At 42.0% G+C, this 13,106-nt stretch overlaps 1 protein-coding gene across 2 annotated transcripts in view; it reads left to right on the top strand.

Annotated features, from left to right (window-relative positions):
- NTRK2 (neurotrophic receptor tyrosine kinase 2) overlaps positions 1-9,605 on the top strand; it is a 396,774-nt gene extending 387,169 nt beyond the window's left edge. For both annotated transcript variants that reach the window (XM_069575812.1, XM_069575811.1), the window contains 2 exons: positions 5,803-5,961; positions 6,855-9,605. In XM_069575812.1, the coding sequence (XP_069431913.1) occupies positions 5,803-5,961; positions 6,855-7,040 (345 nt within the window). In that variant the 3' untranslated portion in view covers positions 7,041-9,605. The remainder of the gene's footprint in view (positions 1-5,802; positions 5,962-6,854) is intronic.
- Positions 9,606-13,106: the final 3,501 nt, after the last annotated feature.

Below are 13,106 nucleotides of genomic sequence, written 5' to 3'. Positions count from 1 at the left end.
ATCAACACTCAGAAGAAACTTAAAGATACGGTCTGCTTACCAACCAATGCCCCCCATGCCTTGCCAGCCGTTAAGTAATCGGCACCCTTCCCTCTTGGGCATGTGATCCATTAGCAAGAATAGGGAGTGCCCTCAGTGTTACAGGAGCTGTGCTAAGGGGTGTTGGGTTCCCTGGCACTTAGAAATATCGCTGAGCTATTGAAGGGAGGATAAGTTCCTTGCAGTGATGGAACTTGAATTTGCCTTTAAGAGACATTCCAGAGGAGGTAGAAAACTAGATCAAACTTTCCAAAAGGCACGAGTCGGTTTGGCCTGGGTGAGGAGCCACAGCTGTTTGCTGGCTGAATTCAGGGCATGAATTGGAGATTGCAGAAGCCTGAAACACAAAGTGAGCCATCAGAATGAGCCACAAGGTGTCCTGGGGGAGGGGTTATGCATATGGCTCTAGATAAGCCACTTCAACTCTCTGAATTTAGGGGCATTATTTATAATATGAAGGCAAGCTGATGTCTACTCAAGAGGGTAATTACTGGGTTCAAGTGAAATCACTGAGCAGAAATTCTTTGTAAAGGTAAGCTGCTGTGTGTTGACAGATGATTATGGTGGGAAAGTAGTGGCAAGTAGTTAATTACAGAGCTAAAATTCCAGTCTCTTGGGTTGAGGAAAATAAAAACTGTAAGCCAAGTCAGCTCCCTAGTTAAGTGGATTTCCCATGTTGTATCAGCTCCTTCTGGTACATTTAGTGAAGAGCACATTCCTGACCAAGGTTGATCACTGGAAGGTCTCTCCCGGCATCACTGTGTGTCTGGCAATCAGAGCAGCAGTTCTGACTCCCCATGTCATACTTGGGATCACTTTCCATCTCACAAATATTTAAGCAAGAGTGTGAGGGCCAGCTGCCAAGTTGCACAACACAGGACAAATATCTCATTGTGTTTGTCGCGCACAGTATGTGGTGTTGTGAGATCCAAAACCACTCGGTGACTGTGACTGGAATGCGACAGTATTCTGTAACCAGGGTGGCTTTCTTTTTATTTTGGGGGGGGGGGGCACTTTTGTGACATGATCCAAACTCCTGAGAAAAGGTGGCAAAAGAAATACTCAGAAATGTTCTAAATGGGTTTAGAAAACTCGTGAACCCTGTCTGAACTTTTATTAGATGCTCCCACCACTGGCCCATTTGACATTAGAACAAGGAGAGCATTATTTATAATGGCATGTGTGAAATCTCAGAGGGGGTTCTTGGAAACATTAGAGTGAAAAATCTGTCCCAAAGAGACTGCAAGTGTAAAATAAATGATCAGATGGGAAAACATGTAAATCAAAATGTGAATCTTTTTCTTTTTTTCTCCTTTAAAGGACATGGGAGACTTTTCTTTGGCTATAAGCAACACAGGACAGAGAACTGTAAGAGTAGGTGTTGTAATGAGAGGTGCCCTACAGTACTGGTCACTGCAGAGGGAGGAAGTGACCACCCTCTGTGGGAAGCCAGTAGTGCTGACTCTTCTTAATGTATCTAGAATGGCTGCTTCCCATTGAGAGAATAAGATAATATAGGCTCCAGAGAAAGAAGCAACACCTAGAAATAATTTAGTGCATTAAAATTCATAAAGAGCCCTCACAAATATTGTTTGCTTGAGTATTTAGCTTGTGATAACCTTAGGAGGTATATATTATTACCGACATTTTATAGTTGGAAAAACTAGGACACAGAGAGGTTTGGCAACTGTTTAAGTTTATCCAGCTAGGAAATAGTATATGGAGTAGTATGTATTGGAGCCCAGCGTTTCATTTGTGGCATGTGGGTTAGGTCCCAGACCAGGGATCAAACCTGTGCCCCTCGCAGTAAAAGTGCAGGGTTTTAACCACTGGACCACCAGGGAATTCCCTATTTTGCTTTTTAAATTGAAGTATACTTGACATATAGTACTCAGTTTGTCTGGTGGTTTAGTTGCTCATTTATGCCTGACTCTTGCAACCCCAGGACCGTAGCCCACCTGGCTCCTCTGTCCATGGGATTTCCCAGGGAAGCATACTGGAGTGGGTTGCCATTTCCCTCTCTAGGGGATCTTCCTGACCCAGGAACTGAACCCTGGTCTCCTGCATTGCAGGCAGCCTCCTGCCTTGCAGCAGATTCTTTACTGACTGAGCCACCAGGGAAACCCTTCTATTTGTATACAGTATAATTAATTGGTATTTCTATGTACTGCACAGTGATCACCACAGAATAAATCTAGTTAATAGTTGTCTACTTAATATAGGAAAAATTTTTTCATTGTTGTGAGGAAAACTTTCAGAATCTACTTTCAAATATGCAATATAGTCTTATTTATTATAGTCACCATGCTGTACATTGTACCCTCAGGACTTATTTTAGAGCTGGAAATCTGTACCTTTTGGCCCCCATCTAAAGTCATGAGTTGAGTATTGTCCACTGCACCACAGCTGGGAACACACAAAGAATACGAAAGCCTGGCATCTTCGTAGTTTAATGTGTCCCAAAGTGGGATTTTTACTGGCTAGTTCTAGGAATGTATGTAAGTGGCTCTTTCTCTTTCTCCCGTACAAAAACACATTTAAATTAATTCAGTTCACTAAATTAAACAAAGTTTAATTTATTCTTTCTGCCAAACTCCTGGGACACTTCAAGGGTATTCTGTTCATTGTGGATCTCCAAGAAATGAGGAGGGTTACAGATCATATTTGACACCTCTGACCTAGGAACACATGTGGAGTGTGTGTGTGTGTGTGTGTGTGTGTGTGCGCGCGCGTGCTCAGTTGTGTCCAACTCTTTGCAACTCCATGGACTCTAGACCTCCAGGCTCTGCCGTTCATGGAATTGTCCAGGCAAGAATACTGGCCATTTTCTCCTCCAGGGGATCTTCTCCACCCAGGGACTGAACCCATGTCTCCTGCACTGGCAGGTGGATTGTTTACCACTATGCCACCTGGGAAGAGTCTGACTTAAGAGCAAGTGTGGAGACCTAGCTCTTAATACTTTGAAGGTGAGGTAGCCAGAAAAACACCACATTGTTCCATAATATCCCTGTCTTCTCTTTACCACCACAGATCGACTATTCATTAGATGTATTCTTGCCTGGAGAATCCCATGGACAGAGGAATCTGGCGGGCTACAATCCATGGGATCACAACGAGTCAGACACAACTGAAGCAACTGAGCATGCATTATCTGATTTCAACATTTTTCTAATTCTAATTTCAATATTTCAACTTCAATAATTTCACTATTCCCATAAAAGATAGAATTATGTGTTTTCACTAAAAAGCTAGGCAGAGACCTCTCACTCCATGTCACTCTGCACCACGTAGCTCCCCACACTGCCACCCACATTGGTGCAGGGGTGTGGGCTGCCAGCACCTGGGGGTGCATACCAGCTTGGTGTCCCCAGTGTTTGTAAGCATCTGAAAATGTTGGTAGATTTCCTTTCCCCAAGTCCTGGGTACATGGGGTTTCAGGGTTGCAGAGCCGGGCCGATATCTGTCAGCCAGAAACATGCCCATGTGGCTGTCCCCCTATGACCACCAGCATCCTTTCTGCTCAACCTGGGTTGTACAGGTTGTGTTTTGGACATCAACCCCTGGTGGTGAGTACCGTTATCACTTACAAGCATGTCCAGGCAGCTCCATGAGGGAAATCAGTGGTCATTTAACAGCGACTGCAGAATGAGGAAAAAGTGATGAAATTGAAATCTGATGGAAGGCAACAAGCCCACACTTAGCACCTGAACTTTTGATGCATTGAAATCCTGAAGAGTAAAACTATAGGGGCACCTTAATCCTGTGCCAGCAAGTTATGTCTCCACTTGTCAGACTCTTTGTACAGAGAATGTGTGATTTTTTTTCACATGTGTGCTTTTTGGCTAATAAGAGCATCATTTAAAATTACCAAACAAATTAGAAATCTCTGACACTCTCCGCTCCTTGGACTTCAGAGTGGAGCAGCATTTTTTTAGGCACTTTTAGTCCATTTTCTTCCCTTAATGCGTCAGAAATGAGAATTGTTGTTGTTGCTTGGTCATGACAGACTCTTTTTGACCCCATGGACTGCAGCACTTCAAGCCTCCCTGTCCTTTACTATCTCCTGGAATTTGCTCAAAGTCATGCCACCCAACCATCTCATCCTCTGCTGTCCCCTTCTCCTTCCACCTTCAGTCTTTCCCAACATCAGGATCTTTTCCAGCGAGTCGACTCTTCACATCAGGTGGCCAAAGTATTGGAGCTTCAGCTTCAGCATCAGTCCTTCCAATGAATATTCAGGGTTGATTTCCTTTAGGATTGACTGGTTTGATCTCCTTGCTGTCCAAGGGACACTGAGAATTGTAACTGGGCAGAAACTCTATGTGGCATTGGTCTCAGAACTCAGGGGCTGGCAGTTGTCAGGGAAGTCTAATTCCTGAAGTCCTATGAACTCAACCACTGCCCCAATGTCAGCTTGGCATTTGGGCAGGTAGTGCTGGGGTTCACCAGCATGAAAAGTGGGACCTGCCACCCACAGGGCTATGGTGCATAAATCTGATCTCAATTCAAAAATCAGAAAGCCTTGATGGGCTACAAACCTATACATGGAATTCTTACTTTTTCTCCAGGAAGTAGGAAATGATAAATCTCTTTGGTCAAAGTTTTCTTCACCTGTGCTAATGCTGTTGCTGTGTAATGCCTCAGCCGTGGCGTTTTTACTAAAACGGGCTTTTCAAAACCCATACTTGTCTTTGAGTTTAAGCTTGCACTCCTCACTGCACTGCAGGCCGATAATCGAGATATGAGTCGCTGGGGCAAGGAATAACCGCTTTATTCAGAAGGACAGCAGACCAAGAAGATGGCAGGCTCATGCCCCAAAGACCCATCTTGCCTGTGTTAGAATTCAGACTTTTTTATACTAAGAGGGGAAGGGATAAGTCAAGCATTTCCTGGTTCCCATCTGCCTCTAGAGGGGTGTGTTAAATTCTCCCTCCCAGCAGTGGAGGAAGGGCCTGGTCAGGATGTTTCCTGTGAATTAAACAAACATATTTTAGCTGAATGCTAATAGCTGTGGAGCAGGATTCCCAGAGATGGGGCATTACGTATAATTTAAGCTTATACTCAGCATCCCTTTAGTGATTAACTTGTAATAGAATACAAAATGTTCTTCCCTATTACATACTTACCAATTTACTTTTGTAAATCACTTCAGTTGAAGTGCTATAGTAAAGTCTTGAGCTCAAAGACCTGATTTCTTTGTGTCCATAGCAACCTGAACCTCAGTTGCCTCATCTGTAAAATGGGAATAGTCATTTCTGCCCTGACCATTGCTGGGTTGTGACAAGGATGTTCAAGACAGCTCTGTGTGATCTCCTGACAGTTTAAGGAAGCATAAGGAAGCTGTGGCTTTGCTAAGGAAACAGAGTCCTTTGGTGGGTCATTTTGGATCCTGAACCCTCATTATCTGGGCCAAAGTTATCTTGTTAGGTAGACAATCAAGTCATTCTCATACCAGAAAGTATGTGCGTTTGTGTTTTATACATGACTATCCACCCAATCACCATCTCTGCTCCTATATAGTTTTGGGAAAGAGAATTGCAAACAGTATGAGAAAAAATCCTTTGACCACACTTTGCCCTCTGTCTCTGTTGCTTGAGATGATAAACAAATTGCATTTCCCTTATGCCTTATAAACAGTTAAAATTAATAAATACAAATAAAGGGAAAAAATGCACCCCGTCTCCCTTCCACACTTTTTCCCCTGATGATGGGAACTTGGTTTCCAGGTGACTGATGCCGTCCTGCTTACCCCTTTTCTGCCAGGTCGGTGGCCACACAATGCTGCCCATTCGCTGGATGCCCCCAGAGAGCATCATGTATAGGAAGTTCACCACCGAAAGTGACGTCTGGAGCCTGGGGGTCGTGTTGTGGGAGATCTTCACGTACGGGAAACAGCCCTGGTACCAGCTGTCGAACAACGAGGTGCGTGTGTGGTGAGCAGCATCAAGATGCCTGGAGGGCTGACACTGAGAGATACCCCTGGGCAGGAAGCCAGGAAATGCTCTCCTGTGGCGTCCCTGTGGCTTTGTTGGGAGCAGCACCTCCCCATGGCCTGCCATGTACCTAAGTATCATGGTCATTCTCCAAACGTAAGAGTTCTGAAAAGAGAAAAGCAGAGCATTTGCTGATGTGCCTGTGATTCTCTGGTGCGGGGATCCAGGAGTCATTTCGTGCTGTTCATCTAGGAAATTGATAGCAGATGTGGCATTTTGGCACCCTGAGAGTCCAGCTAGCTCTTTTGGTATTATTCCAAGAAGCTTTCAAGCTTCTCTCCTTTTTTGCACATTTCACTGGTACATTACTTCTAGTGAAAAACTCAGGCATTTTGTTTTTCTTTTCTAATCCTTTTGCAATTATGTCTATATTTAAACATTACTTCTTGATCAGGCACCTCACTTCTTCAGGTCCAAGTCTGTCTTTTTTCCAATTCCATGATCCAAAATGACTGCTCATTTCTGTACCCTATGATTCCCTGGCACAAAAGTGACCCTGGTTCCATCTCAGGCCAGTACAATTGCAACCCATTGGAATTCCAGGGTGTGGTTTAGGAAGGTTCCATCTAGATAAATTATTTCTCCGCCACTTTGATGAAATCAGTGTGACTTGAAAAATGGATATGAACCCATCAAATTAACCATGATATGCAAACCTAGAACAATTGCTTTCTTCCTTCTGAAAAAAAAGAAAGAAAGAAAGAAAGAAAGAAAAACACTGAGTGGGTTTCTTTAAAGCAACCCTCTCTCTGTACTGACATTATTGCATCCACATTGATTTTCCTCTAGTCTGATCCTGTCTCTGTGCTCCATTCCATCTAGGTGATAGAATGCATCACTCAGGGCCGAGTCCTGCAGCGACCTCGAACATGCCCCCAGGAAGTCTACGAGCTGATGCTGGGGTGCTGGCAGCGAGAGCCCCATATGAGGAAGAACATCAAGGGCATCCACACCCTCCTTCAGAACTTGGCCAAGGCATCTCCAGTCTACCTGGATATTCTAGGGTAGGGCCCATTCCCCCAGACCAGTCCTTCTGAAAGCACTTCCTCAGTTGGGCCGAGAGGATGAACGTCTTTTAACTGCCGCTCGATGCCATCAATCCGCTGTTCTTTGCTCTGACAGTATTAACAACAAAGACACTGAGAAGCTTTCCGAGGGAAGCGATGTGTACTTCTCCACCTGTAGACACAGTATGGACTTCTTTTTAGCATTCTCTTTCTCTCTTTCCATCTCCCTTCATTTATTCTCTAGTTCCCCCCCCCTTTATTTTTTGTCTTCCTTGCTTTACAACCCCTACCTTTTCTTTTTTAATCAATCTGGCTTCTGCATTACTATTAACTCTGCATAGACAAAGGCCTTAACAAACCTAATTTGTTATATCAGCAGACACTCCAGTTTGCCCACCACAACTAACAATGCCTTGTTGTATTCCTGCCTTTGATGTGGATGAAAAAAAGGGAAAACAAATATTTGACTTAAACTTTGTCACTTTTGCTGTACAGACACCGAGAGTTTCTATGGATTCACTTCTATTTATTTATTATTATTACTGTTCTTATTCTTTTGGGATGGCTTAAGCCTGTGTATGAAAAAGGAAAACTTGTGTTCAATTTGGGAAGCCTTTATCTATGGGAGATTAAGACCAGAGAGAAAGAAGATTTATTATAAACCACAGTATGGGAAGAACAAAGACAACCATTGGAATCTACTGGCGTCAGTTTCAACTTAAGAAAACCCAGCCACTGGTAGCTGGGAGGAATGTATCGGGCATTTTCCCCCAAGGACCTTTCTGAGGAGTATGAGGACTGTTGAACTCTGTGCCATGGGCTATTCTTTTCCCATCACCGGAAATGCTAGAGTGTAGTACAGAGAAAATACAGCTTCTAGGAGGCAAGATGGCACACAACACATTCCGACAGTCTCATCCTTGTAGGCCATGGTGATGGCACTGGTTTGTTTTGCCGAGTGTTATCCACTGAGCCTTTGTCAAGTTCAGGTGGATTCTCGTCCAGAGATCATTTCAGGGTCAGATGGGAAAGCCAAGGACTTGGAAAAGAGAGGACAAGCTCTAAACTCAGAGGCAAGTTTCTCTTACATTGAACTTTACAGACAGCACTTCCCTCGACCCCTGCCCTCCACCCCACCTGTCCATCCAACTGTGCAAGCAAAACTGCATGGTCTTCATCAATTAATACCTTGTGTGCATAAACTACCGCTCCAGACATCGTGCCCCTGATATGTAGAGCAGATCCGTAAAAGGTGTAACTTAAATAATTATGGGAAGCTAATTGAATTCATCAGCTGAGTATAAATGTCTCTGGGTCATATGGTGGTGATGGGTTGTTAACAAATACGGACCCTGAAACTTGGATATCCTCAACAACATCCCACCCACTGTGGGGCTGGGGAAAGGGCAAAATCAACCCCCAAGGGAGAGGAAACCTCGCCCACCCTGGGGGTATCACAGGCATTGATGTTCAGTGTACACAGGCCAAGACCTTGCTCTGGGCTCTGGTTGGGAGAGTGGTTTCATTCTAAATGTACTCCATTGTTAATAAGCTGTTTTGTTCTTTTCACTGCATTTTAAAAAAGTAAAAATTAGGCACAGCATACCAATGGGAGGCTATGCCCAGACTGAGCTTTGGAGGTGTGCTTCTGGGCATAGTCACAGGTTTTGCAAAAAGAAGTTGTAAATTTAAATAGAAATTTACAGTTACCTGGGTGATCAGTTATACCAAGGAAGAAAATTTTTTCTGTTCCTCAAGAAAACTTGCTACCCTCTGTGAGGGGAATTTTGCTAACTTGGCATCTTTATAATATGAGCCAGATTGAAAGGGAGAGATTTGAATTCAACTTAGGTCATTTTATTTCATGTTTGTTTCTGAAGGTGCAAGTGCTCTGTTTAGGTTTTGCTTGTGCCCTTATGCCCTTAATTACTGGAGCACCTTATTTTCCATTATAGGCATTGAAAGCCAGTTCTCAAAAAATCAAAAGTATCCGTTAACAGAGAACAAAAGGAAACCCAGTAGTATCTGCTGTCAAATGAAGGGGGTTGGACAAGACAAACCCCATAGTCCTTTCAAGTTCTGCACTGGCCTGTGAGACATGGGAGCTGAATTGTTGTTCTCTTGGTTGGCGACAAAAAACCCTCCAGAACACACATAATAATATAATGAAAGCCATATCTCCATGATATATACCTGCATGTATATATCCTATTAAGGACCCATAGTACTGTTAAAACACTGTGGCACCCTGTGAAGCAGTAAGAAGAGGCAGGTTTGTATAAAATTTCTCTAGATTTCATCAGCAATGGCCCAAAAACCTCCACAGGTTTGTCATTCTGTGCAACTGGCCAGCTGCTCTGGGGGAAGAAGCTGCAAGTTACTTGTTTGATTTTAACAGAGAGCAAAGGAGGTAATACTTGAAGGGTTCAGATTAAAGGAGGGCCGTGCAGTATTGGAGCAAGGATTTGTTTAAAGCAGATGAGAGGAGGGAAGCATTCCCCTCCCCTTTCAGTGTTGTGTTTTCCTCTGAAGGAAAAAAGCAAAAAAAAAAAAGAAAAGAAAAAAATTCTCTTTACCTTCTGACTCCCTCAAGGTCTTGAAATGAAAGGTTCTATGCAAGTGCAAAGTTTTATAGTTATTTATATTGCTGCTTATTGTTAATTTTTTTCCTCTGTTGTCTCAAGAGTATGTACTGACTGCAGAGACGTCTCACATTGAAAGCATCCCAGACTGCTTTTAAAGTGGCTGAACGAAACACAAACCATCTTCGAGTCTCCACCCTTGTTCCTCCAGAATCCTCTCTTCTCATGCTTATAATTTTAAAAAAAGGGCCAACCTAATTCAGCAGCGCAAAGGTCACAAAATAGGACCTGCCATGAGATTCATTAAAAACTACAACAAGAGTGGTGACAAACCCAATTCTCTAGCCTGAACTTGGCCTGACAAAGTTCCCATTTATACATTGTTTCATAGTTTCCCAAGCATTTTTTTTCACATACGGTGACAAATTATTCCCATTTTTTGGAGGTGAGGAAATTGAGACTTGGAGAAGTTAAATGACATGCTAGAACTCTCCAGGCACCCCTGGGACTTAATCTAAGTACTCTTGACTCTGAAGTTCATGATTTGGTCCACGAGAGACTCTCATATATAAACAAACTGTATGAAAGAGAAAGCTGGCTAACAAATTCATGAAGTAGGATATGAAATTAGAAGAGCAAAATGAATTATGTGAGATGTAAGCAGCTGAGATCTCATGATATATAATCATGTTCATAGCTTCAGCTAAACCTTTGCACACTGAACCAATGTCAGAATCAGGCTTATTTAGGAAACATTTTGAAGTAGGCTATAAAAGATGATATCAGAATTCACATTATGTGTTCACATCAGCGCTCCCTGTGATATTTCCACATATTTATATGTGTGTTATAAATACTTGATTTATACATAGACAAACATACGTGCATAGTGTGTTTGTGAGCTTATGTATAAATTTATAGGCACACAGTAATAGACATAATTATGAGTAGGGTGCAGTATGAATAATTTGCTTAAAATCTGCTGAATAACCAAAACCTTTTTAATGCCATGTTGCTGGTAGTGCTTCCCTTCTCCATGTGGGTAGGACCCCATTACACTTTTCAACTCTGTGCAGTACTGCATGGGTGGGAGACATATTTAGGATAATGTGCTTCCCATAACTGAATCGAAGCCATCCCACTACATTGAGTCCTTTTTTCTGCCTCTTTGCAAAGGAAAATGCAGCTGGAAATAGATCTCCTTATGTAAAGTTCCAGAAAAGGAAAATTTATTTTTTTTTAATCCTTTCGCACATTTATTTGTATTATGCTCACCTGTCCCACTGAAACCCCTTTACCCTTGCTTTCAGAGGCCAAGCACTCCAGAAGAGCACTGGAGTGTAGGGAACCCAGTGTCCTAAAGGCCAGTGGTGAGATCCAAGACCCCACTGCAGGGTGAATTCCCACATCCTAGTGGAACACAAGAGACAACAGTGTACAACGCTGGCCTTTGCAAAGAACCATGACGACAGGATCCCCTGGTCAGGAATAGACTTCTTTCTTTTTTTAACTTTTTCTTTTTTACATTGGACCTTCTATAATACCAATAACATTAAATCATGTATCTAATTAAATAAATGACTACAGACACACATACCCTCAATTCTCTTACTCTTTCTTTCCCTTTTTCCCCCATTTGAGGACTTTTTGTTTCCCATGATGAGCTTCAGTTTGGTCCTATTATCACTGTTACAGAAAATCTCATGAGGGGGAATGCCAGAGACCCAACTCCTCAGATGGCTAAGTGAGCAGTTAAAGCAGTTTCTTCCCAATTAGTGACGGTAGGGTGCAGAGACTCTGAGGTTGAGACAGCAAATGATATTCTAACGAATCCACAGTGGGAGGGACTTGGAGAGAAATATGAAGGGGTATGTTCTTGTTGTCAGGGCTGGAATGGATCACTGCTGCTATAAGTCAAAGGTTCTCGAATATCCTTAGTTTTTGTATTTTTTTTCCTTTTCTTTTACCTTTATTTATTTATGTATTTATTTATTTATATATATATTTCTTTGCTCCATTCATCACAGACACAAAGAGAAGCAAAAAAAAATATATATATATATATATATATATGTATACGTGTTGCAGGCAAAACACTGTGAATTTCACAAGAGCAACCAAGCAACTCTTTGCCATCTTAACATGCGTCTCAGAAGACGCAATGGGAAAACATGAGATGCCATTTTTTTTAGTCTATGCATTTTAGGCCAGGTCTGTGTTTATTTCTTTGGTCTGTACCTTAATGAGAATGATCCTGAGTGAAGGCTGAATGTTCAACATACTGGAGCAAGCAAAATAAAAGCTGCTAATTGCCACAGGTTTGAATTGGGAGAAAAAAAATTGAAGAAAATGAAATGTAAAGGCCTACATCTTACAGATTGTATGTCTTATTGTAAAAATGTATAAAACTGCTGGAAGTGTTTCAGTATGAGGTCTTTGAATTAAATGTGGATTTTAAATATATAATCCCTGGACAAATGACAAATTATGGTGAAATACTGTTCCTTGCATTCATTGATCATTATCTGTCCCTCACAAATCTGCCTAGAGATGCAGACAGTCTCTGGATCTGCTTCTGTACATGGAGAGATGTTTGTATATATCCAGGCCATATCCACACATACGCACACACACACACACACACACACACACATTTCAACATCTAAAGATATATTGCCCCTTAAATTTTGACCTGGTATTTGAAACTCTCTTTTCATTTGCTTTATTTTCCTTTTAATGTGACGTCTCTGTACTGATACTTACTGGTTCTTGTTTTGCTATCTTTTTGGAGGTCCATTGCTTTATTAAGACCCACTGCATCTTGGCTGATTTCAAAGTGACACCAGAATATCAGTGCTTAAAAAAACAAAAAAAAAGTTTTGTTTGTAAATTATGTGACCAGCTTCTCTCAACCTGACATGGAAAGTCTCTTGTACTACACTGTATTTAATAAAAATGATGTCTTACAATAAATAACATCCTCCAAAAGAGACACTAAAAGTGACATGATGATTACTAGAATTTTCACAAGGCATGGTGTGCTCTTTGTCTGTCTGTCCGTCTGTCTGTATTTTAGATAAGGTCACTGCAGGTACCTGCCATGTTTATCAGTTGAAGCAATGAGAGTAAAAGATTCCCCCTGGCTCACCCTTCCATAACCTGACATTTTAAACTTTGATCTTGGATAACTAGAACATCTCTGTCCAATAGAACTTTCTGCAATGATACAAGTATTTTATCTGCACTGTCCAATAGGGCTAGTGGGCACTTGACATGTGGCGAGTGGGACTAAGAGCTGAATTTTAAATTTGATTTCATTTCAATTACTTTACATTTAAAGAGTCACAGGTGTCTCGAGACTACCATGTGAAACAGCACGGAACAAGCAGATAGAATCACCAGGATTTCTAACAGATCAGACCTAAGAAACTTACCATAAGAAAAACATTGTATATCATGGTCTAGGGTTGGGGCAGCTCTAAGAA

This window comes from Ovis canadensis, chromosome 2 (genome assembly GCF_042477335.2).
Source record: "Ovis canadensis isolate MfBH-ARS-UI-01 breed Bighorn chromosome 2, ARS-UI_OviCan_v2, whole genome shotgun sequence".
NCBI classification, from domain to species: Eukaryota; Metazoa; Chordata; class Mammalia; order Artiodactyla; family Bovidae; genus Ovis; species Ovis canadensis.
The sequence above is the reverse complement of the archived record's forward strand: the minus strand, read 5'-3'. Positions and strand labels throughout refer to the sequence as shown.